This window comes from Setaria italica, chromosome IV (assembly GCF_000263155.2).
Source record: "Setaria italica strain Yugu1 chromosome IV, Setaria_italica_v2.0, whole genome shotgun sequence".
Classification (NCBI taxonomy): domain Eukaryota; kingdom Viridiplantae; phylum Streptophyta; class Magnoliopsida; order Poales; family Poaceae; genus Setaria; species Setaria italica.
In genome coordinates this window covers 32,542,640-32,566,212 of record NC_028453.1, presented here as the reverse complement: position 1 = coordinate 32,566,212, position 23,573 = coordinate 32,542,640, and the positions used below count along the sequence as shown (strand labels likewise).

Genomic DNA, 23,573 nt, shown 5'->3' with positions numbered 1-23,573 from the left:
AGGAGTTTGTTGTCTGAATCTGGACAAGCCGATCTACAAACCGCTCAGACTAGTTCTACTAACATTGTCAAATCTCTAATTAGACTTGACCATTGCGTAGATCTCGTCGAGTCGATCATGTAGAACATCCAGTTTGGAGTCCGGATGAGAGAGTTATGGCTCTGGCAAGATTCAGCCCTGTGCTAACCGATTAGACCGGTTTGGATGGGCGGTCTGACCGGTTTGACCAGCCTAATCCGAGTTAGGAGTTGTATTTTGACACGGGATTTGTATAACCTTCGACTCTTACTGGGGCAAGACCTCCCCACCCTATAAATATAAAGGGCCACGACCGAGTGAGGATATCCCAATCGAATCAATCTACTGTGCATTTACTTTTTATCTCCTAAACTCCTTTTCCAATCTCCATGTTGTTCATCTACTGATCTCCACGACCAGAGATGGCGTCCTAGGCTTGATGGTCGACCTAGGGCACGCCGGCGACGTCCACGCCTTGATGGGGTCCCTCCCAGGCGAGAGCATTGACGACCTTGCTCGTAAACTTGTCGTTCTTCATAACGGAAGTGTGTTGGTTATCCCTTTGCTGGTTTGCTCGTAAACCTAGCCGTCTTCCATCACGTAAGCGTGGTAGTTATCCTCTCGAACGATCAATTTAGGCTAAACTCTAGGAAACCGGTCTGATCGGGTTGCTAGACCAGTCTAACCAGCCTGTGCAGCATCTTTGCTATTCAGTCTGTTCGCGACCCGCATGCTTTAGTAATTTCATGTGTTGGCCCTACCTTTGCGTCAAAAGCATGTGAAGCGTCGTCTTATGCCGTTGACAAGTTCTTGCATTTCCGATGAGATGTAGTATTAATATGCAACCCCGTGCCTTATGCTTCACATTGCGTATTTATATATGAATTGAAATCTAGCTTCCGAATCAAACTCCTTTTCTGAACGAAATGCGCAGCAAGCGAAACCTCGTTGCCAGCCTGACATTCTTTCCAAAAGACACAAGCTGTTCCTGTTTCGGAGTTCACATGAGACGATAAAAAAAAAGGTGAGGGAAGAAAAGAAGTGGCTTAACGTAAGCTAACCAGGCGTCTCTCTGAAAACAAAAAAAGGCGTCAAGAAAGGGTACAAAGTTAGTTAACCTGTCTGCCAAAATCAACTTCCAGGTGGGGCCCAGCGCACCCTGGCCCCGCTTGCCAGTGGCAGGCGCCGCCCGTCACCTCGAGCCATCAGCAAAAGCGGAGGACGCGCTTTTCCCGAAAGCAACGGCGTCCCTGCCGCCGCCGGCAGCGCTAAAGCGAGCGGCGAGCCGCTTCACATGTTAGCTTTCCGTGTCCTTTAATGAGGTGGCGCCAAAAACTTTTCTCCCCCGTTTCCGTGAGGATGAATCCAAATTTGCCCCGAATTTAGCGCGGCTTTCAGTTTGGAAATTCGAATCCAGCCAGGCAGATGGACCCATGTTCGGATGGAAAGTTACGTGGGTAGGACCATCCCAATCCACATGAATACCGCAGCAGGATTGCGCACACGGCTGGCGCGGGAAAAGGTAGGGGCGCGTGGTCGCTGGCGCGATGGGAGAGGTAGGGCGCGCGGCCGCCGGCGTGGTGGCCAGTGCAGGGGAGAGGCAGGACGAGTGGCAGCTGGCACTGGGGAGAGGGAGGGGCGCGGGAGGGGCGGAGGTTGGGGAGAGGGAGGGGCACGCGGCGACCGGCACCGGAGAGCTCCGCCAATGGCTCAAGGTGTGGGGGGAAGGTAGGGGCGCGCGGTGGCCAGTGAGCTCGTCCACCGGCAGGCGCGACGGGGAGGAGCCGGGCGGCGCGTGCGGGGAGGAGCCGGTGCGTAGAGCAGGGCGGCGCGCGGGAGGAGCCGGTGGGCAGAGTAGGGCAAGGCGAGGAGGAGCTAGCAGAGCAGAGCAGGGCGCGACGAGGAGGAGCCATCTGGCAGAGCAAGCGGCGGCATAGCGAAGGGAGCCTGGGGAACAGAGGAAGAAGATAAGATTCGTGAAAAAATAGAGGACAACATATATTCCTCACATATGATAGGTGGGATTCATTAAAAACTAATGCTAACGGTATTAAAATAACATCCACATTTCTGTAGATTCGATATTTTTTAACCAAACACGAGAGGAGTTGGATCAACTTAACAATCACAACCACACAATGTAGGATGGAGCCTCTTGACGACGGGTCCCAACTCAGGGGGTGTTTGGGAGACAGGGGCTAAACTTTAGTCCTATCACATCGGATGTTCGGATGCTAATTAGGAGGACTAAATATGAGCTAATTACAAAACTAATAGCAGAACCCCTAGGCTAAATCACGAGACGAATTTATTGAGCCTAATTAATCCCTCATTAGCGAATGGTTACTGTAGCACCACATTGTCAAATTATGGACTAAATTAGCTTAATAGATTCGTCTCGCGATTTAGCCTAGGGGTTGTGTAATTAGTTTTGTAATTAGTCTAGGTTTAATATTCATAATTAGTGTCCAAACATTCGATGTGACGGGGGCTAAAATTTAGCCCCCTCCTCCCAAACACCCCCTCAGTTGTTTTGTATTAACAAACAAACCACCACCCCCCGCCCGCTGCTCGGCTGCTCCGCTCCGTTTCTCCCTTTCCCCTCCGATCGCGGCGGCAGCTTCCGCGAAAGCCTCCACTAAAAAACCGAGCTCGCCACGCCACGCGCATCTCCTCCTCCTCAACCTCGAGTCCCGCCACCCGGAGCCCTACTTGCTCCCAGCCTCCCAGCGCTCCCGATGGGCGCGGTGGCGTCGACGGTGGCGGCGCGGTTCGCGTTCTTCCCGCCGGCCCCACCGTCGTACGGGGTGGAGCCGCCGCCGTCGCCGGCGGCCGCGGCGGCGGACTCGGAGGTGGTGGAGCTCAGTGGGGTGCCCGTGGCGCGGGGCCGCGGCGTGGAGGCGCGCCAGCTGCCCACCAAGCGCGGCACGGAGGTGGTGGCCATGTACGTGCGCCAGCCCGGGGCGCGACTCACGCTGCTCTACTCCCACGGCAACGCCGCCGACCTGGGCCAGATGTACGAGCTCTTCCTCGAGCTCAGCACGCACCTCAACGTCAACCTCATGGGGTACGTGCCCGCTCTGTCTCGCCGCGCCTTTGCTGATAGGACTGGATACTCTTCGACGAGATCCTGCCTGTTGCGTGAGCAGCTTATTTTCATTATGATGTTAGTATCAGGCTTCTTGATTTGATAAAAAAAAGGAATACATCTTGTTAGGACTGTAATTACTGCCAGCAATGGGAGTCATGTATGTTCTAGTTTAGAGCTTGCCTGCTTGCTTTTGATTATTCAGGTACATTTGGGATCTTGCAATCGATCAAGCAATGTTCGACTCTGTAGCTGCTTCGTAACTTAATTAGATGCCTTATTTTCACTAGTAGAAATCTGTTATGTCATTTTGATAGAAATTGTAATCTAGAATTGAATTTAACTTGATGGGGAGAATAAGTGTTCAAGGTCGCCCACGCAGTTGGATTGTATATCCGTGGAAGGTTACTGTTAGATTCTGTATATGTACTTGTTTTGGAAGTTATGCCATGGGGCAAAGGGTGGGACATTATGTGGTCTTAATTGTTATATTGGTGGGAATGTCCTGGGCTGCAATAGTGCAGCTTATCTGTATGTGTGGTTCAGAAAGTTAGCGGTTCTGAGCACAGTGGGTGGGTTTCATTGAAGTTGGTAATTGTTTGATAGTGCATACTTAAGCTGACTGGAAAGTTTGGATGTTGATGTGCTGTACTATTGATTGAGGGGCACGTCTGCTCCATTGTCATCAGTACCAGAGTTGTTTGGAACTTCTTGGATCCTGGGAAGGAAGACCGGCTATATTGGAGATTTTGGTTGTGAATCTTGTTTGACTTGTTGTTGAGTGTTAAATAATCCCGTTGGTACTACAGAACTGCTACATTAGTTGTAGTTGTAGTGGGACCCATGTTGCCTAGGTAATCTTTGGTTAGAATTTGAATAACATCACTAATATATGAATTCTAGCTGTGCCTGATTGAGATTGACTATCCATTCACTTAACAGAGATACTGGAAGCTGCATATGTAGGGATAGAATCATGCTTAATGCTTACTTATTACTCCTTGTTTGTTCGCGCTCTACAAAATTTACTAGCTATTACCTCCCCATGGCTTGCCTAAAATAATCTAACATAAGCTGCATTCTGCCTCGCTGGTCCCCATGCTGACACACTGTCATTGACAGCATGAACTTCAACTTTCTCTGTCACCCATCGTATTGGGTAAAACCCTTAGTAACAAATTCCTTTGTCCAAATGAAATGTACTACGAGCATGCTTTCTTGTTAGCGGTGTCTCTCCTCTTTCCCCTTGACTCCAGCAGTTAGCCACTGTTGAAATTTGTCGACATTGCCCAGCTAAAGTCCATTTTCTCAATTTAAAAGTTTTATACGTTCGAGTTGTAGGTTTGAAATCTTTGTAGTACTTCCTATTTGGTTACACTTTGGCTATAGTAGTTGTCCACTGGCTTCTCTATATCCAAGTTTTGCTATTGGATTTAATTATGGAACTTTATTGTAGCTTTTGTTCTATAGAGACATTTTAGTTATCAGGTTTTGCTGAGGGGATTATGATTTCTAGTTTGCTGGCTATATTTAATAATGAGTTGGGATGAGCTGTTGATTTGGTTGGCTGGAACCATTGAGTTGTACAGTTGATCTAACACTTCATAACCAATTTGAAATCTTTTTTTTAACGAACTAACCGATTGAAATCTTGTGGTATGAAGTATCTGGTCAGCTCCTCCCACTTAAGTTTTCTTATTTTTCATTTGGTTTCTTACTGGATCAACATCTTTTTTTTGCTATATTAGTGCTTTTATTATCCTAGTTTACCTTTTCTGCAGTAGTATGGTAGAGACCTGGTTACAATTTGATATGTAGTTTGACTTTTTAGCTTGTCCACCTATCAGACTGTTGCCTTGACACAATGAAAGTTCAGTATAATTTATTATTGTGCATTATCTCTGGCTTGTTTTGAACTTCCTATTGTGCTCATGATATATTTGCTTCTCATTTTGATGCCTCATCAGCCATGAACTTTGTGTGCCTATTTCACTCCACATTAGTAATTTCTGAATTGTACATTTTCCTGCAGTTACGATTATTCTGGGTACGGACAGTCATCTGGGAAGGTATAAATTCACATTTTTCTAGGAAAGTACTTTCCCTTTGCCCATTTTCTTTCATGCTGTTGTCTGAGTTCCAGCTCCCCAAATATAGCATGTCTGACCTGTTTAATTCCATTTTATTCTGCAGCCAAGTGAGCAAAATACTTATGCTGATATAGAAGCTGTTTATAGGTGTCTTATAGAAACTTATGGAGCCTCTGAGGAAAACATCATTTTATATGGCCAATCAGTTGGAAGTGGCCCTACTTTGGATTTAGCATCCCGTTTATCTCATTTGCGAGCAGTTGTACTACATAGCCCAATATCATCTGGTTTAAGAGTGATGTATCCTGTGAAACATACATACTGGTTTGACATATATAAGGTCATTACTTTACTTTAGTCCTTCTAATTTGATTATATACCTGATCTAATCACTACTAATTTATTTACAGAACATTGACAAAATTCCTCTGGTCAAATGTCCCGTCTTAGTAATCCATGTGAGTATCCGTCTGACAGCATATTTTAAAATAATGTTCAACTCCATGTGCGCACATGCATGTGTGTTTCTGTTGTCATTAAATTCTGTCTTGCAGATAGGGAACTTGGGTTCAAGGCTTTACATTTGATGATTATTTATCATTTTCGTACTGTGTTATTTTCAAAACATGTTCCAAGTTCCAAGTTGTTACCACTGATGTCCTGACATTTTTATTAAACTCTGCACATTTTGTGCATCTCAGTGGAGAGAACTAATGCAATTTTGTGCATACGCAAAGTTACTACACAGGGCAATGATATACTTTTTTGGGATCAATTAATTGGTTTACATATTACACAATCTCTCTGTACCACCGTACCTTCTCCCACTGTTGACTTAAGGAATACATTATTCTAGCACTGTACTTGAATACTGTTTTTAGTTTCCAGAGTTCAGGCCATAAGGTCCTTTTGCCTGGAGTCTTGACTGAGATGTCACAAGTTCCTGCATATAAAATGCTGGATATTGGTGTCATACACGAAGGACATAAGTATTTCATAATATTTCATCACTGTTAGAATGTCCTTGTGCTTATGTGATTGTTAATGCCATTTAGAAGGCAATTTTTCTTTTTCATTTTAGGAAGAATAGTTGGTCCAATTACTGTGTTACAAGATGTTCTGCCGATTGGCTACATAAATTTTTTCTTTTTACCACTTAAAGGCACTAAACGTATCTCATGTGCAGGGTACAGCTGATGAGGTTGTTGACTGTTCTCATGGGAGGACACTGTGGGAGCTATCTAAAGTGAAGTATGAGCCTCTGTGGGTCAAAGGGGGAAACCATTGTAATTTGGAGCTATATCCAGAATACATTAAACACCTGAAAAAGTTTGTCACAGCGATAGAGAAATCACCACCAGTGAAAGATGAATCTCTGGAGAGTTCAGGTCCCTCAGATCCTAGTGAAACAGGATCCGAAGGCACGGAGAGCTCAAGGAGAAGCACAGATATTAGGGACAAACCGAGGTCAAGCATTGACCATAGACCAAGCACGGATCGACGGGAGAAACCTAGGGGCAGCATAGACCGGAGAGATAAAAGCAGAAAAAGTGTGGATCAACTTGACAAACCACGGGCTAGCATGGATCAACCTGACAGGCCACGGAAAAGCATTGACCGGTTTGTCCATACGCTTCTATGCATTCTGTTTTATGTTTTATTGTGGATTTCTGTCCCAAGAGCTGTTCTGTTTTATGCCCTCTTGACTCTTGCAACGCCTTGATGTGGCAGATTTGGAGGGATGATGAGATCAGTCAAATTGTGCAATATTGACTGTTTCACTGCAGCTTCTGGGAGCTGAAAGTAAGGGAAGGTTAGTACCTGGTAGTCATCTGTATGTATTACATTTTGTATACTTTTATTCACTTGGTGTCTTTAGCGTGACTGGAAAAGGCATATTGGTTTGAATGAGGGTTTGTATTCTTTTTTTGTTTTCCCTGAATTGTTTCTTGAAAGGTTTTTGGAAGCCATTCACTTCCTAACTGATGGTGAAAAAGTTCGAAGAAAAGCCCAAGGCCATGGGGGGCACTCCTTTTGCGTAACTGTAAATATTTTGTACTATTGCACTTTTTATTTCTGTTAAACAGAAACGGCGTTCATAGAACTTTATCGAACTTCAATTGGGAGTTTTGTTTTCCCTGCGTGGTCAATTACACTATCCTGACCTGAAAGAGCGTGGTTTTCTGTTACTGCTTTGCATCATGTACTACCGTACCATGGTAAGCAAGCTGCGCAGGGATCACGCTGACATGTATGATGTAGTGAAGACTTGGAAAACTGACCATGAATGAAAGATTACCTTCCACCTTTACTCTCATCACTGTTTTTTATCTGATCCGAGGGATCCGCTGTGTTTCTAGCAAGTTTATCAACCATATTAGTGTCGGTGGGACTGGGAGCCTGGGACGGCCGCGACCCACGTGGGGTGGCAGCCTGCCTGCCGCCATGGCCAACAACGGGCTGCCTGCCTGCCCGCCTAGCCAGTTTGCTCATCCATTCGGCCCAACTAGCTTACCCAGCCTCTTAATTTGGGCTGGTCATGGTCGAGCTTTATAGGCCGAATGCAACTGGGCTGAACAGCGCCTGACCTGCTGCAGTTTTTCGCTCGGGGAAGAAGAAAAAAAAATCTGTTTGTGAGTGTGATACGGACACGTAGGGATGGATAGTAGGAAGCTGTACTAGGAATAGGATCTGTGCCCAACAAAAACTTGAAAGTCACTCGTACAACCCTCGATCCGAGCCGCCGGCTGCCGCGAGGAGGAAAATGTGTCGCCGGCTGCTGGAGCCACGATCGGAGCGCGGGGAGACGGGAATCGGACCTCGCACGCCCTCGTGCTCCTCCCCACACCCCAGTAAGCAAATGAATGCAAATGATGATGCGCCCGCCGGAGCCCGAGGTCCCCGGCGCACGTTCGCCCGCTGCGCCACCCGATGCTTCTTCATCGGTTCCCTCACAGCTGCCCGGACTCCGGCTGGGGCCCAGCCGGATCGGACCCCGTAGCCGGCCACCGGCGCGTCCAAACGCTGTTCACGCTGGCGGCGCTATGGCACGTTGCTCCGTTGACGCTCTGCGAGATGGCGACGGTTGCTCTCTCACTCTGTCGATTTTTTTTTTCTCACAGTTTCGTCGGGGTGTGTCAGACTGCCATGCCTTCGTTTGATGCATTCAGTAACAACCAGTGTATGTTCAGTTAGACAGTTACTGAGTACAGCCCTTGCATATGAAAATATGATGGTCTCCATTGTATTGTATTGCAAGAGTTCTGCTTTCTGGCTACATCATGCAGTTGCCGGGTCGCTCTTGTACGCAAGCATCACCTCCGGCACACGGATCCAAACAGACTGCAGAGCAAATCTGCGTCCATCCTTCTTACTAATGATTCAGAAACTTCTATTACTGGAAACTTCAAATCTACAACAGTTTATGTATCTCCGTGAAGGGCCCAAACTTAGAGCTCTTCACATCACAGTGCCTAGAAGGAAAACAGAGATTTCTTCAGTTCAATGATTCTATCACAAACACAGCATGACAAGCAAATCGCCCAACATCCGAGTTCGGATGGCCTCGGCCTGGCCAGCTCTGAATCATTTCACTTCAGATGCGCGAAACAGGCGAACCGCAAAGCCGAGGCATGGGCCACGCAGCTGGTACGACTTGAGTCTCGGAAGACCGTGTTGACTGTCTGAGAGAGTACCATTTCAGGTACAGTACCATTTGTATGAATCTTCACACCAGGCGCAGAGAGGCCTAGGACCTGTGTTCCCCAGCTCATGCGCCCAAGCTGCCAAGCAGCGGAACCGAAGCTCGAGCTGGCATCCTGCTCATGCTTTTCGCGGCCACTTGTCATGGCCAACACCTGAAAAGAGGAAAAACCGTCTTGTTAGTTTACGCTCAAGTCATGTGCTAACTTCTAAGAAGCGGAGCAAATTCAACCAGCTGAAAATGAAGATGATTCTCCATGCGTTCACTCTCCCAAGTCCCCCTAATTCATTTTTCAAAAAAGTCCCCCTAATTCAATCCTACTGACAGTGGCGGTCATTGTCGAACACAAGGCGTGCCCTTGCATGCCGAGGGCGTCTGGTTCACGCCCACCAATTTACCACCAGTTAAATTTTAGGCTACCACCTAGGAGTCTGATGAATCAATACGGTTTAAGGTACATATGGGGGCACCAAGAGGTGAAACTCTAGGTTCCGGCCTTGGTCACCGGAAAACTTTCTAGTTGGCCACTAATTTTTGCCTCTTCTTCCTCACTGCATGCATTGGCAGCAGCACTGCGGGCAGAGGGCCCAAGGCACTCCAAATCTTCTATCCCAAGCAATTTGCCGATCCTTGGAGCACTTTTACAATGCATTAGATCCTTGGAAACTGCTGCTTGGCAAATGGCAATGGACAAACTTTGAGTAGTTCCAAGCTCATGAATATACTCAAGCCAATAAGAAAATGCTGAGGCCACAGATTATTGTATGGATGAAAAGTACAGGTGCAGCATTCTATGGACAGGAGATATTGCAACTCTACTTTGACCAATGGAGGGCTCATGTCTCTGCAACCCTATAAATCTAACCTTCCTTTTCTCCTTCCCTTTCTCTTAGTTACAAGACAGACATACCTAAAAGCAGGGCTAGACAGTTAGTTATGCAGCCGTTAAACTGTATAAGCTTCTTGCTCGGGCTGGCCATCCTCTCGGCCACCCTCGGCCCCTTCGTCACCATTGCACATAGAGGTAGATATCAACACTTCTCCTTTTTGTGTTTGCTTACTCGAGCCAAGTTTTTTCCTCCCAGCTCATTCCGTTCTCGGTGTAAGTACAGATGTTTGACAAACTGACACACCTACTGCCTGTTCTCAGAATTGCTGATGGTAACTAGCAGCAAGAGCGGAGCAGAAATCAAGCTGGTAAGAATCGTAAGCACTGTGAAGTTATAGAATCTTGTAGCCTCTAGCCAGGACTCATCCCTGAATACAGTAACTAATGATGTGTCAAATCCAGGAACTTAGTGTCGACAAAACCAGCACACACGAGGAAGTTAGAAGCAATGTATTGACAGGACGAAAGCTGGCTTTTGGAGACACAGCCATGAAGCAGAAGGATGCACAGAATTCTGGAAGCAAAACAAGCTCAGGTGCAAAACATTCTGTTGGAAAATGCGGGCACGGAGGAGGGAAGGATTTGAGTGTGAACTGTTATTTTACAAGTAGAAAACCTCCACCAAAGGTTTACTTTGATGGACACATTCCCTTCACTGCTGATTACCGTTCACCCCGGAAACACCCTCCCAAGAACAACTAGAAGTAGATAGGGTACAGCCAAGTAACTATAACTAGCTTTTTTTTCATTTCTCTTCTGGTTTGCCATCATATATGTCAAATATGGCTTTCCTTGTTAGATACACGTGTTTAGTTATGATAAAACAATAATTTGTTGTCTTTTTCCTTATGTCATGATAATGAAGTTTATGCTCCTTTTGGGAAAAGGTCAGCATTTATGCACCATTTTATTCAAGATATACTAGTAATTTTCAATTTTCTAGCTGTTACAAGCTTTGCAAAGAAATAATATTTCTATACCAAATAAACAAATAAAACAAGGAAATCCTACATCAACATTTTCTGTTCAGTTTGAATATTGTTACATTCTTAATGCAGGAGAAATTAAGAATTACTCAACTAATTCAAGTGCGCCTTCAAACCTTAAGGTGATTTCTTCCTCCTTCCCAACATCCTATATATACATGTTTTCTTGGTCAAAAGCTAGCATAAATTTATATTTTATAGTAGTTACATGAAATTTAAACAAAAATGCAATTTCATACTTCCACATTTGCTGGTATCGGAGTATTCTTTCCAGCAATATATGGACATGAGCATGAACATGTCAGATAGAACAAAACTCTACACAATATTGTCAGATAGTAAAATACCAAAGTAATTTTGAGGTATTACATCATAATCTCAACTTTGAAATTCATGAATACAGCTTTATAGCAGAAAGATATTTTCTAGGAACCACTGTCCAAATATAGACAATCTGTCCCAGAGAGCCATCATGGCAATGACAATCCATCCAGATTTTATTTTCCCTGTTTTTCCTTGATTAGTGGATTATGGTCCGATACTAATTTCCTAGTAAAATATCTCAGGATAGTAGTAGCTCCAGGATTCAGGCAGGATCATCCACGAAAAGAGTAAAACTAGAAGGAAGCACATCAGTGATAGCACTCAACATTCCAAATACTCAACATATCAGAACATTGCATTCCAAGCATTCTTCCAGGAACTCAAACGCAGGGTCCAAACAAGAGCTGAAGGATTCCATCGTTCGCAGCACATTATATAGAATTAATGAGGATTCAAAAGAGAAAATGCTAGAGGCCAGTGATGAAGTTCTGAAATTTCTTAACAAGGATTACCATGCCTCTCCCCATAAGAGGAGACCTGTTTATAATTAAGAAAGGGCAAGGCACTTATGCCAAATCCTAGTCTTTTAACCTAAGTTATTAATGCTCTGGTGGTGATCCAGTATGGTCTACTGCTGTTTCCCTTTCTATTGTGTTGTAAGGAATAATATGCCCCCATTCATGCTAATCCACGGTGTGTCTTTTCACTTTTTTATATAAAAAATCCAGTGTGCCCTCTTGAAAGACAACATTCAGAGATAAAATGGCATAGTCACGCCCACGAAGTAACCATCTTATGAAGAGATCACACGTGACATTTATAGTATAAGAAGTAACTAACTCATGATTTAGAGGACAGGCTAAATAAAGAAGCATGCATGAAGAAAACAATGATTCAGAAGAAAGCTACCTTTGCCAAGTATATTGCCGACGGGAAATGCAAGTATGCAACATGTGTTTGCAACCGCATCTTGTGAACCTGAGTGCATTGTGCACTTCTCCAAATCAGGTTCTCATTGGATCAGATCAAACCAATCCACGTTTTACATCAGTTCTATTGTCCATCATTACACAGTTTGCTGCCTGATTCAGTTAGGAGCTTATCGCAAAACAACTCTGAATACAAGTTACAATCAGTGAGCCAATCCAGCAGGGAATCCAATGCAAGTCTGTCAAACAAACTTGAGTTTTAGCAGTCACATATGTATATACCGGAGAGCAGCAGAACTTTCTCAAAAGTAATTGTCCATAAATTGATTGGTTTCCTGGTGGTATGATAAGAGATGGTAAAAGTTTGACATACAAAGTGCCCATCACAACAACCAGAAAGCACCAGAAGCGCTCAAAGCAATTTTACGTTCCGCCACACATGAATGCACTAGAGCCGTTTCTATTTTCTTTGAGAGAAAAGAGATTTAAAACTAACAAATTATTTTGTCTAAAATAAGTGCAACAAATTTGCACAAATTTTAGAAATGCTATGATTAGAGTAAAGTTTAGCAGCCATCTAGCTTATCTAGCAATGCCTACCACCTAATCACCATCTAGCCTAGCTATGCAGTGCTTAGGCGCCACCCCACGGTTCGCCTAGTGCTACGCGCATTTTATAAAGTTGAAGAATTACCAACTAAAACTGAATTCTGTAAGTCTGAACCACTCACCGAAAAGGAGCCGCTTCAAATTGTAGGCTCATTTTCAATTTGAAGTAGTCCACAAGCATACCAGGTAAGTTATCTCTCACCAAATGATACTACGATTAGCAACAACCATGTATTGGTTTACAAGCACTGAACCTACTGCTCTGTGAGTCAGTAGAAAGCCCCTGACTATTAGAAAACCACAGGTATCATCTTCAAGTCATCTGAGCAGGGAACCAAAATCAACTGATTGAAGGGAGATGTGTCCCAGATATAGATCTTTAACATGCTGGGTGCACAATCCAATTCGTTTACCATCCAAACTCCCATGAATTGATGACGAGAAACCTGTCCTCCATCCAGGAAAATGTTGTTTCTCCTTCACATGAAGCACATACATACTTGGTGATGCAGATTGGCAGCCCATGACAAAGCAGTTGAATTGTCGAGTAGGGACTCTAACCCTTGACAGTGTTAGCACAAATAAACCACTACTAGAAATGCCATACATCAAAGCTTCATCAGTGGAAGCCAAAGAATAACTAGATTCTAAAGGTTTAATTATTGCCTCAAAATCCTCAACCCTTGGAATGCCATGATCATCAAGTTCAAACCGCTTTTCGGTCAATTTTTCATACATCCGATACTTTGCAGATAATGTCCTGATGCAGGATTTTCTGACACATTCAACAAACATAAGCTGAAGTTCTTTATAATTGTCAACCTCAGAAAACCATCTTATCCAACGATGAATTATTCCTGCAAACCAACTTACTATTAACTCATCATCTTGCAAGACAAGGGCTGAAACATGCCTAGGGAAACCTTTGAGATTAATTAGACCATAGCGATGAAGGCACTTCTGAATATAGCTAAGAGGAGCATGAATTTTAATGATACCACCATCAGTGCAGGTACTAATTGATTCCTCGCTCTTTAAACTGGACAACAATGCCTCAGTAGCAGCAGTTTCTGATGAGATGTAATCTTTAGCTTGCTTCTGAAAGTTGTAGAATGCATACCTAAGGTCTTGTGCAAGTGCTGGTTCAGCAATGTATTTAGATAGGAGAACATCCTCATTTAGCTCTTTCTTGGCATTGACATCCTGCATCCATACCTTTAATAAAGTTTTGAACCAGTGATCTGTCTTCATGCCGTCTTTCCTATATTGTGCAATGTGATCGAGTAATGGGGTGCTAAGGCCAAGTGGCTTGATCTCACTCTCTTTTATTCTTCTCAAACCATATGCCAACCACTTCTTTCCTACTCTAAGATTCATAGCGTCCCAAATCTCTTGCTTCTGAGAAGCAAACAAACCAATCTTCTCCTTCAGTTTATGCACAGCTTTCAGTTTGGCGTTTTCCTTTGTTTCGGCTCTGACCACAACACCGCAAAACTGTAATCCCCGCAAATTCCTTTTGACTGGCATCAGACGCAACCTATTATCAACTTCCAAGTAAAGTGATTTGCTTAAGTAAGCAACAATTTCAGATTTCAAATCTTCTGCAACATCTCTGGATCCAGAAACTGCAACAAAAATCTCATCCATATATCTACAAGCATATAGCTTTATCTTTGTCTGACAATCTGTTTGTTCTTCACTATTTTCATCTCTCCCCTTCAGTTGGCTCCGAAACCAGCGACGCAAATTTGACCCATGGTCTTCTGAAACGTTTGTTGCCTCTGAACCAAGGCCTTCATGTTTCAAGCAAATCCTGAACACCTCATGGTCAAAACTGTCAAGATATATGTTCATCAGGATTGGTGCAAGTACGCCTTCTTGGGGCAGCCCATGGCCCTTTGGGTACCCACCAAATACCAAATTGATCACCTTGGCATCAAACATATTTTGCATGAATGCAATTAACTGGGTGTCCTCAATCTTCTCCTGTATCAGAGAAATAAGCTTAGAGTTTACATTGCTATCAACCTCTTTGTGCAATGGGACAGTAAAGCACCAATCTGGAATCCCAATTTCATCTGATATGAACCTGAGGGCTGAGTGATACCCTCGCCCACTGCGGCAACCATGTGATATCTTTGAGAATTGAGGCCTGTATACAACCTCCAACACCACCCTTATCGCTTCCTGAACAACTTTCAAGTTCAGCCTAGGAAGAACAAGGCACCCTTCTCCCCGTCTCTTCGCCACCACTGAGAAAGCATTTGCTCTGACATCAAACTCCCCACTCCTCAGCTGCTCTGCCAGCGTAACGAAGCAGGCATCATCCTTCGCAGACGCTAGATCAACGTTCGAATTGAGACGGATAATGTCGTACGCGTCCTCCAGCGTCTCGACGGTCGCCACGACCTTACGCATGAGGTCGTAGAACCTGCCGTTCAGGTACTGCGCCTTGACCCTCTTCTTGATGCGGAGCTCCGCCAGCCGCCTCCGCTCCATCCGCATGAGGGGTTTCCTCTGTCTCTGGACGGCCTCGGCCGACTCCTCGGCGAGAGAGGCCAGACTCTTCGCCAGAGAAACCGGCGGCGACGACGGCAGTGGCGGTTGGACGGCTTGCTCCGCGGCGTCCTCAACTCCATCGAGCGGGAAGTGATGCGCGCTGAACCGCCGGACGAACGCGGCGTGAACTCCTGGTTCCAGCAAACAAAACGACAAAGACATTAGCAGTCGGCAGCCGTTTCGGCTCGGTCGCCGGGGTTGGCGTTGGGCGGTTCGGGTGAGGGAGAAGTGAGGAGCACCTCGCCGTTGAGGCGGCGGCGGGCGCCGATTGGAGAGCTCACGGAGGAGGCGGCCGCGACCGAACGCCAGGAAGGACATGGCGTCGGGCGTCCTGGTCTAGTGGGGCATTCCGTCGAACGGCTGATGTGCGCTGCGGAGATGAAGCGTTGTATGCCTCGGCAGCAGAATGAATTGTAGGCAGCTCCGCGCGGGCCTGGTCGCGGCCTTTCGCCCTTTATAAACTGGTGGGCCCTGGTGCGGAAGAGAGGAGAGAGAGAGGGAGGATACGGCCCGGTTCAAATCAGTAGTTCAATCGCATAGTAAATTAATCATATATAGCCATAGAATAACTTGTCGTTTCCAAGTAAGATCGTTCACTGAGGCATAAAGTACAATTAAAAAAGTAATAAATCTTTATCTTTACCTGATATTTACCTAATATTAATATTTACCTAATATTAAAGGGATTAACGCTTTTGCTAAAATAATTTCGTCCATCCCGACAAGCCACTTGTCACAGGGCTTCCATGCCGCCCCGAACAAGCCCCGGCCGCGCTGCCTCGGCCCCGGCCGCCTACGCCACCCGCCACGGCCGCGTCGCTCGGCCTCGGCCCGGGCCACGCCCGAGCTGCCTCGGCCGTGCCGCCCGGCCTGCGCCCGCCGCTTGCCTCGGCTGGGGGAGAGGGAGGAGGAGCCGAGGGAGGGAGGGAGGGAGGGAGGGATACGGAAGGGGACGAGGCGGGGAGCGGGCGTAGAGGATGGAGGCCGAGGAGTGGAGATGCACGGCCGTGAGGATGTGGATCTCGGAGCGGAGGTGGGCGGGGAGGAGGGTGTGGAGCGGGAGCAGGAGAGTGAGGGGCTAATTTTTAGTTCGGGTCACATCGGATGTTTGATACTAATTGGAAGGACTAAACGTGAACTAATTATAAAACTAATTGCATGAACGAGGGCTAATTCGCGAGACGAATCTATTAAGCCTAATTAATTTATAATTAGCACATGTTTACTGTAGCATCACATGAGCTAATTATGGACTAATTAGGCTTAATAGATTCGTCTCGTGAATTAGCCATCATTTATGCAGTTAGTTTTATCATCATATTATATTTAATACTTCTAATTAGTGTGCAAACATCTGATATGACAGGGACTAAAGTTTAGTCTGAGGTATCCAAACATCCTGAGAGGGAGACGAGGTACGGGAGAGGGTGCTGCGGCGCGCAGGAGGAGGTGCAGGGCGCGGCGGACGGATGGAAGGAGACGGCGGGTGTAGGGTTTCGATCGGACGGGATATTTATTTGATGAGCGGATCATCTCAGCCGTTAATTCCATCCAATGGCTAAAAGTTGTGCACTGTTATGGGTCGAAGGAGTTAGACGGCTCAAAATCAGGCTTGTCTCAGCAGACTTCACTAGACTGGTCGTGCGCTACTTGCTACTTGTACGAATAAACGGATCCACGCCTACTATGTGCACCCACCATGTTAAGGCAGTAGCGGTGCTTGTTTATAAACTGTACCATGTGTGAACATAGTCCTCGCCCATTCCAACCAGATGGTACAATTAGAGATGTGGTCGTGTTATATGGTATAATATGATTATAACTATTTTTGTCACTAGCAAGTCTCTTTCTTAAATAAAAAGGTAGAAATGTAATGAGTATTTGAGCAGAAGGAAATATGTTAAGTCAAAATTCTACTGATTTTCTAGAGTATAATAAAAATTGAAAACTTTATAAGCTTTTAAAATATAGTAGATTTCACCGTAGCAACGCACGGGCATTGCTAGTACAAAATAAAATGCTTGATGTTCATTTTAGTTCCACCCAACACCTCTTTAAGATTGAAATCACATAGTCATGTAAAGATGGAATACTAGCATACTTAGCAAACAAAAATTTAGAAGACACACAGCATACGTGCCGGATTTAGTGACTGACAATCCACCAGGGGTTACCCAAGTGGTAGATTTGTAGCCAGGGGAGATCGTAAGATCAAGAACTCGAATGGTAACACAGGACATAAGGTTTAGAAGTTCGGACCTCCGGAGAGTAATAACCTACGTCATGTATTCTTGTGGATTGTATTGCTGATTACAGGTGCGAAGAGTTAACATGCGGTACCCTCAGGGGGAGTCCCTAGCCGCCTTATATAGGCTGACGACCTAGGGTTATAATCGGATAAGATCTAATCCTAGTTGGTTGTTACATGGAAAGCAATCTGAATCGGTTTACAACAAGTATCACGTGATATCCGAGTAGAATTTGTTCGCCCGGCTTCCGAACTTATGCTCTACGTATCTTCATGCCTTGACCTTACGGCATGGTTGGACGGACCCACCTGTCAGAACCGACCAGTATCCTAGTCGGTGAGGACCCGTGGGTACCCTTGTCCCTCAATACGGTTTTCTACTTGGAAATAAAATCTGAAATTTAGTAACACCACTCATACCTCTTAGCAGTTAAGTACGAACTACTAATGAGGTATCATATCAATATTGGTAAACCTTGAAAAATTTTTTTGTTTGGGGGGGGGGGGGTGTTATAGCCCCCGGTAGGCCCGGGTTGTCTCACTGGTTCCTGCTGGCCTTTGGTTGCCTCTGTCCTTGGTTCCGAAGGAGCTGGCATCGTAGCTGCAGATGTTTCTTGGAGCCAAATTATCACATTGGACATTGATGCTCTATCTCTCGAATTAACTTGAGTACATAAAGGTGCAATTTGTAGACACTTGCCATATAACACTCGGTAACACTCGACAAGTACATGTATTTTCGAGTACATAATTTGAGTGACCCTCGGTAGCACTCGCAAGTCCAAAAGTCTGATTATTTTAGAATCTGCCTCTAGCAATATGTTACTCGGCTTTTAAGTCTATGTGGATAGCTCTCAAACGACAGTTATTAATCTCGTATAATACCGTAATATTTACATAGACGAAAGACCCACATATGGCAGGGTGGGGCACTACCCCCACCAACCGGGGTAGAGGAGCCCCCTCCCTCCTAGCTCCAGCCTCCGGCTCAGCTCACTACAGCATCGGTGCTCAGCGATGACTTGTTGCAATCTCGCGGAGAAGATGAATAGCTTCCAGGCTGGGGGTGAGCTCCTACACAACTTATGGACTAGTTAAACAACATAATTTTAAAGCCCATTACACATATTTAGAAGATGAACTCAACATTTCGACAAAGTAGGTTCAACATTATTTAGAAACTAGATCAACATCAAAAATACCAAATTCAATATTTTCTAAAAATAGATCAACATTTTGCAAGAAAATATTGCATTCAACATTTCTATTGTCCAGTTCAACATCTTGACAAAATAGGTTACACATTTTCTCAGACAATAATCAACATTTCTAATTGTTTTTTTCCCTTCTTCGGCGGCGGCGCATGGGGCGCGCGCGGTGGCAGCAGCCTGGCCAGCGAGCCAGCGAGGAGGCGGCAGTGGGGCTAGCGCGGGGGCCGGCGGCACATGGGGCCGTGTGCGCGAGGTGGTCGGCGCGCCTGCAGCCGAGGGCCCTGATGGCTGCTGGTGGAGTCATTTTTGGAGGTGGGCTAGTAGGCCAGGAAACAACGGTCCAATAATCAATCTCTTCACTCATTCTGTTTTTTCTCCTTTCCTTTTCTAAACCTGTGACACATCAATCATCTGTGGATCGATTCATGAGTCATGACACTGACACATATACCATATGTATGAATCAGGAGTCAAGAAAAGTGACACGTTAGTAATTCTGTATAAAATTTTCTAATTTCAACAAAAGTCTCCTGTCAAGCCCAACCAACATTTTATTGTCTGTAAACCTACAAATACAAATTCATAAGTGCAACAGTTTCAGCTATACGTTTGCGTTGCTATACCTCCTTTGAATCATAGACACGTCCGGCAGACAACGTTCGGTCAAAATCAAATGCCCAAGGCCCCAAGCTACCAATTGGTGAACAAAACAATCAGGTACTGTATGAATGATTCAGACCCTTTTTTCACAGACCAAAGTGTGCATTACTGTTTGCTTGATCCTGAGGCCCTGTCAAGGTCCCTCCGGTTCAAGTAAAACAAGGACAGTTTGTCTGTGAATGCTGATTTTATGGAGATTGGCGAAAACCCTGCATATTCCTTGTCAACTTTAGCCAAACTGACTTCGAGGATGTACTTCACGAGTTCGTGTTTCTGGACGAATGGTTGTGCTGCAAATTCCTCCACTGGCATCCACTGCAATTGAGAAGTAGAGTGTGGACAAAGCATTTGGTCAAATGCTGCTAGAAGAACTGAAATAAACCCTTTAAGAGGTGGGGGTTTTGTTTTTTGTTGAGATAACCATTAACAATTCAATGTTGGAATTTTGGTTCCAAGTACCTGGCATGCCTCTATTTCCGAGTCTTGCTTAGTAATGTCATATGAAAGTGGTCGTAGCAGGCATACAAAAAATAGGTCCGATTTTTCAAAAAAGGATTTGTGGCTCTGCCTGCAAATGATAGAGAGATGCTTTATTTCAACTAAACACTTAGCCATCGCGCCAGATTGCATCAACAGAATGAAAAGAAAGGAAAATAGACTCAGGTAAATTTCATATCAAATGGAAATGCAAGCTATTTTTTCTTTTTTGGTTCTCTAGGATCACAGCAGCAGCAGCAGCTAGGAACTAAAAATATCTGCACATAAGTATGTTGAACAATACTTCTCTTTCTTCGTGTTGGTATATATATTGGATAAATGGGAGTATGGGACAATAAAGCTAAGTGTGACAAGATACCTGGTAAGTCTGTACTAGATAAATATAGGAAAGAACTGGGATCAGGAGTACAGTCGTTACCTGAAAGCTAGCACTTCAACAAATTCTGCATCAATCTGAGATGTGATCCAGAGAGGAAAAATAAATGAGTATGAGCAACCATGGCAGCATTTTACAAGACAAAGTCTACTAAAAACAACTTGAACTTTAGTTTACACTAATACATACCCCTGTCTCTTCTTTTACTTCTCTTACAGCACCGACATTTATATCTTCCCCCTGTATATACCAATATCTTGTGAATTATAATAGGACAACTTGGTAATGAATGTACTATGAATAATATCTCTGCATGTTCAGATCAGAATTTTTACCGGTTCAACTACGCCAGTTGGAAATTTCCATACACCAAGGCCTCGAAGTACACCGCTCTTTTCTTGTACAACCAAGACCTGCAAAAGTAAGAATTTCAGGGATAAGGAAGATAGAAAACTGTCTAAGGATGATGCTTAATAGAATATCCTGTTGTCGTAACTGATAGGTAATTGATTAACAATGTTTTTTAGGATCCGTAAAGGAGGTAACAGAACAACAAGAAGCTAAATCCTTAAAGTTATCACATTCATTTTGTACCTCTCTTTTGTCATTCATTATAAAGGCTCCAACACCCACACGGTGGGTTGCATTTACTGGTAGCGTATGTGTTGTATTAGGAAGCCAGTATGCAAGCATCAAGTATGTTTCCTCTGCATGATGGTACCAGAAACCTTCCTACATACACAATGAAGTAAAAGCATTTCAGAGATAAAATCAAAATGAATCCTTCCATACTGTTTCAGTATAGTACACAGTATGATCCCCTCAAACTATTTCTCTTCAAAAGATAAAAGGTCATGGGAAAAAAGAGTTATCAAACTGTGACGGTTACCAGCTACTATAAAAAACAATTGAATTAAGGTGACTCAAATATTGTATTAAAATACTTCACTTTTGAATGTACAAGTTACATCAAGTGATACAACTATAAATATTGAAAATGTGAGTTTAATTACCTCCACAGCTGGTGTAATAAGGTTGGAAAGGGTGATGGGCAGTTTGATCCATACACCTCTTATTCCCTATAATAAAAGAAGTACAAAATAAATTACAACCATGGGGATAATAAATGTAAAGCCCTTACAAGAAATTCTATTTCAATGACAAGCAAGTGCAGGATATGCATTGTAGCTGCATCTCTCCCCCTTAAGGTACCCATGAATAACTAAAACTATTTTTTTTAAAAAAAAAATTGGCTGGTGTTGATAATCTGCAAGTCCAGTAATGTCAGCATGTCTATGTCAGATGCCTTAGATATGGTTTGTGGCTCCTCAGCCTCATAGAAAATATACACTGTACTTAACCTTTAGCATAATCGTTATGCACGGCACCAAAATTTTTTTTAACTTCCTGATCCTACTATACACAGTTGCCACCATGGATCTTTGCAATAGAGCATCAACAGTTCAAAATTTTAAATGTTACGATATTTATTTGACACATACGTTGTCAACATGGAGGCTGATGGATTTTTAACAAGCCATCACAGCATGAAAGAACACATGGTGAACACAGAGGTTGAGGGGGTCACCTGCTCCCTCCATTTCGCCAATGCTGCTTTCAGTGAAGCTGAAAACACTCCAGGATCCATTGGCACCACCATCTCAATAATAACACCCCCATGCTTGTCATTCACAAAAGGCAGCTGCTCGACAGGCACCGTCAACTCCGCCGCTACAGTTGAGTTCGTCGAACCTGACATAGCTCTGCGGACTAGCTCACCTCTCCGTCTTCTCCCTGCACCTGCGAAAGGTTGATGAAATAAAATCATGAACTGCAGCATTTTAGCATTGACAAACAAAGCTGGGCGATTTTAGCACAAGCACAGATGGGCGAGATGGACGGTGTGAACAGTCTTGGTGATTTTGGCTCCTTAGCCCGCCCCGTACCATGCCCAAGCGAATTGACAGGATGAAATGAAAGGCGAAGGCGACTAAATTGTCATCATGCCCTCTCTTTCACTGTCCATCATGGTCACCTTTTCTCACCCATCCACCCGTTCTCGTTCCCTTCTCCTAGAAATGTAAAAATTCCCGTACCCCAGAATATGGGAGTGGCGCGGTCCACGCCTACGGACCCGTACCGTACACCCATCCCATTTTGTCAATCTCCGTGCGAGCTGAGGAAATTTCGCGTCGTGGTATCAAATCACATCAGGTAAACAAGAAGAAACTAAGGCACCAAAACTAACATGCGTCGATGATCCAAAAGTCAAAACTAACATGCGTCGAAGCGATCGTTCGGATTCGAAGCGTCGAAAACGCTGACCGATCCAGCGCCGAGGCTATCAGGCTCCCCTTCGTTCCCTACGGAGTACGGGTACTGAACACCACGGCAACCAGGCGACCGGGGCATGGCCGCATGGGCCGCGGCGGTGCTGGGTAGGTGGGTGCCGTGCCAGGGTGGACGGGTCGAGAAGGAAAGGAACGCACCTCCGGTGCCAAGGAGCGCGGCGCGGGGGCGAGGCGGGCAGCCGGCGAGGCCGAGGGCCCGCGCCCGGGATGAGGCGGCGGCGGAGGAGAGGCCTCGGTGGGTCTGTGGCGGGGCGGCGGCGAGGCGGCACGGGTTGAGGAGGAGGAGGAGGAGGCGGCGGAGCGCGAGGGGCGCACGCGAGCGCGTGATGGGGAGGGAGAGCGAGAGCGAGAGCGAGTGGGCGGCCATCCGGCTCAGCGCATCCCCGGCCCGCTTTATCCTGCGCGAGGAGGTGGTGGCGTGGAGCAGGTGGCAGCAGCTGCCCCGACCCCGAGGGAGGGAAGGGAAGATACCTGCCGCCCTGCCGGCCGCGGGCACAGTGGCGCGGCGCGGTGGAGGCCAGGAGGAGAGTGGGGGTGGGGGCTCGTCAACTTGCGCGGCTGCCGGCTGGGTTGGCTGGTTGGTTTGCTACGAGCCAGCCAGTCGACGCCTGCTGGTGTACGGCCCGGCGTGGTCACTCGTGTCTGTGTGGCCCGGGTGGAGCGTCCGAGAGCCAGGCGCGTGGGGCGCGGCGCGGCTGCCTGCGTGGGAACGGTTTGGGCAGGTGCGGCGGTGAGTCGGGGGTGGGCGGGTGGCGCCGCGCCGGCGACGCTGCTGGCCGGGACCGGGTGGGACGGGAAAGCGACGGCGGCTCGGTGGCCGTGCTTCGCTTGCGTGGCCGCCGTTCATTCGCCCGTCCGCACGCCGCGGCGGCGGCGCCACCCTACGCGTGTAGGTGTACCCAGCGGTGGGAAAGGAAAAAGGAATGGCTACCCTACGCTCTTCCGAGCATAGTAGGCTTTTTCGTGTGTGTGCAAGCTTGGCTGACGGGACGTCGAACCTCTCACTCTCGCCTGTCCGGTCCGGACGTGACCAT

General features: G+C 45.8%; 4 protein-coding genes across 8 annotated transcripts; 2 read left to right on the top strand and 2 right to left on the bottom strand.

Annotated features, from left to right (window-relative positions):
• Nucleotides 1–2,590: 2,590 nt before the first annotated feature.
• On the top strand, nucleotides 2,591–7,507 carry LOC101781478 (protein ABHD17C). 2 transcript variants are annotated; one of them, XM_004965756.2, is made up of 7 exons: nucleotides 2,591–3,085; nucleotides 5,139–5,175; nucleotides 5,300–5,536; nucleotides 5,607–5,654; nucleotides 6,383–6,816; nucleotides 6,928–7,009; nucleotides 7,153–7,507. In XM_004965756.2, exons 1-6 carry the CDS (start codon nucleotides 2,757–2,759, stop codon nucleotides 6,995–6,997), a joined length of 1,155 nt encoding a protein of 384 aa, XP_004965813.1. In that variant the 5' UTR covers nucleotides 2,591–2,756; the 3' UTR covers nucleotides 6,998–7,009; nucleotides 7,153–7,507. The 2 variants fall into 2 exon arrangements, with proteins under 2 accessions (XP_004965813.1, XP_004965812.1); XM_004965755.2 differs by having other exon boundaries at nucleotides 2,592–3,085; nucleotides 6,928–7,507.
• Nucleotides 7,508–9,328: 1,821 nt separating this feature from the next.
• On the top strand, nucleotides 9,329–11,990 carry LOC101780403. Its single transcript, XM_004965751.4, has 5 exons — nucleotides 9,329–9,923; nucleotides 10,050–10,096; nucleotides 10,191–10,323; nucleotides 10,847–10,896; nucleotides 11,341–11,990. The coding sequence occupies exons 1-5, from the start codon at nucleotides 9,836–9,838 to the stop codon at nucleotides 11,647–11,649; spliced, it is 627 nt and encodes a 208-aa protein (XP_004965808.1). The 5' UTR covers nucleotides 9,329–9,835; the 3' UTR covers nucleotides 11,650–11,990.
• A 51-nt stretch (nucleotides 11,991–12,041) lies between these two features.
• LOC101781080 (nuclear intron maturase 4, mitochondrial) lies at nucleotides 12,042–15,606 on the bottom strand. Of its 3 annotated transcripts, none has more exons than XR_002677197.1 (3): nucleotides 15,435–15,606; nucleotides 12,759–15,326; nucleotides 12,042–12,362 (listed from the first exon to the last, which is right to left on the bottom strand). XR_002677197.1 is itself a non-coding variant. In XM_022825663.1 (2 exons), exons 1-2 carry the CDS (start codon nucleotides 15,511–15,513, stop codon nucleotides 12,955–12,957), a joined length of 2,451 nt encoding a protein of 816 aa, XP_022681398.1. In that variant the 5' UTR covers nucleotides 15,514–15,606; the 3' UTR covers nucleotides 12,472–12,954. The 3 variants fall into 3 exon arrangements, 1 of the variants encoding a protein (XP_022681398.1); XR_002677196.1 differs by having other exon boundaries at nucleotides 12,042–12,266; XM_022825663.1 differs by lacking the exon at nucleotides 12,042–12,362 and having other exon boundaries at nucleotides 12,472–15,326.
• A 3,522-nt stretch (nucleotides 15,607–19,128) lies between these two features.
• On the bottom strand, nucleotides 19,129–23,086 carry LOC101779474 (nudix hydrolase 2). Of its 2 annotated transcripts, none has more exons than XM_004965748.4 (9): nucleotides 22,678–23,086; nucleotides 21,777–21,988; nucleotides 21,202–21,267; nucleotides 20,783–20,920; nucleotides 20,524–20,601; nucleotides 20,378–20,428; nucleotides 20,231–20,265; nucleotides 19,774–19,882; nucleotides 19,129–19,629 (listed from the first exon to the last, which is right to left on the bottom strand). In XM_004965748.4, the coding sequence occupies exons 1-9, from the start codon at nucleotides 22,904–22,906 to the stop codon at nucleotides 19,420–19,422; spliced, it is 1,128 nt and encodes a 375-aa protein (XP_004965805.1). In that variant the 5' UTR covers nucleotides 22,907–23,086; the 3' UTR covers nucleotides 19,129–19,419. The 2 variants fall into 2 exon arrangements, with proteins under 2 accessions (XP_004965805.1, XP_004965806.1); XM_004965749.3 differs by lacking the exon at nucleotides 22,678–23,086 and adding an exon at nucleotides 22,468–22,615.
• Nucleotides 23,087–23,573: the final 487 nt, after the last annotated feature.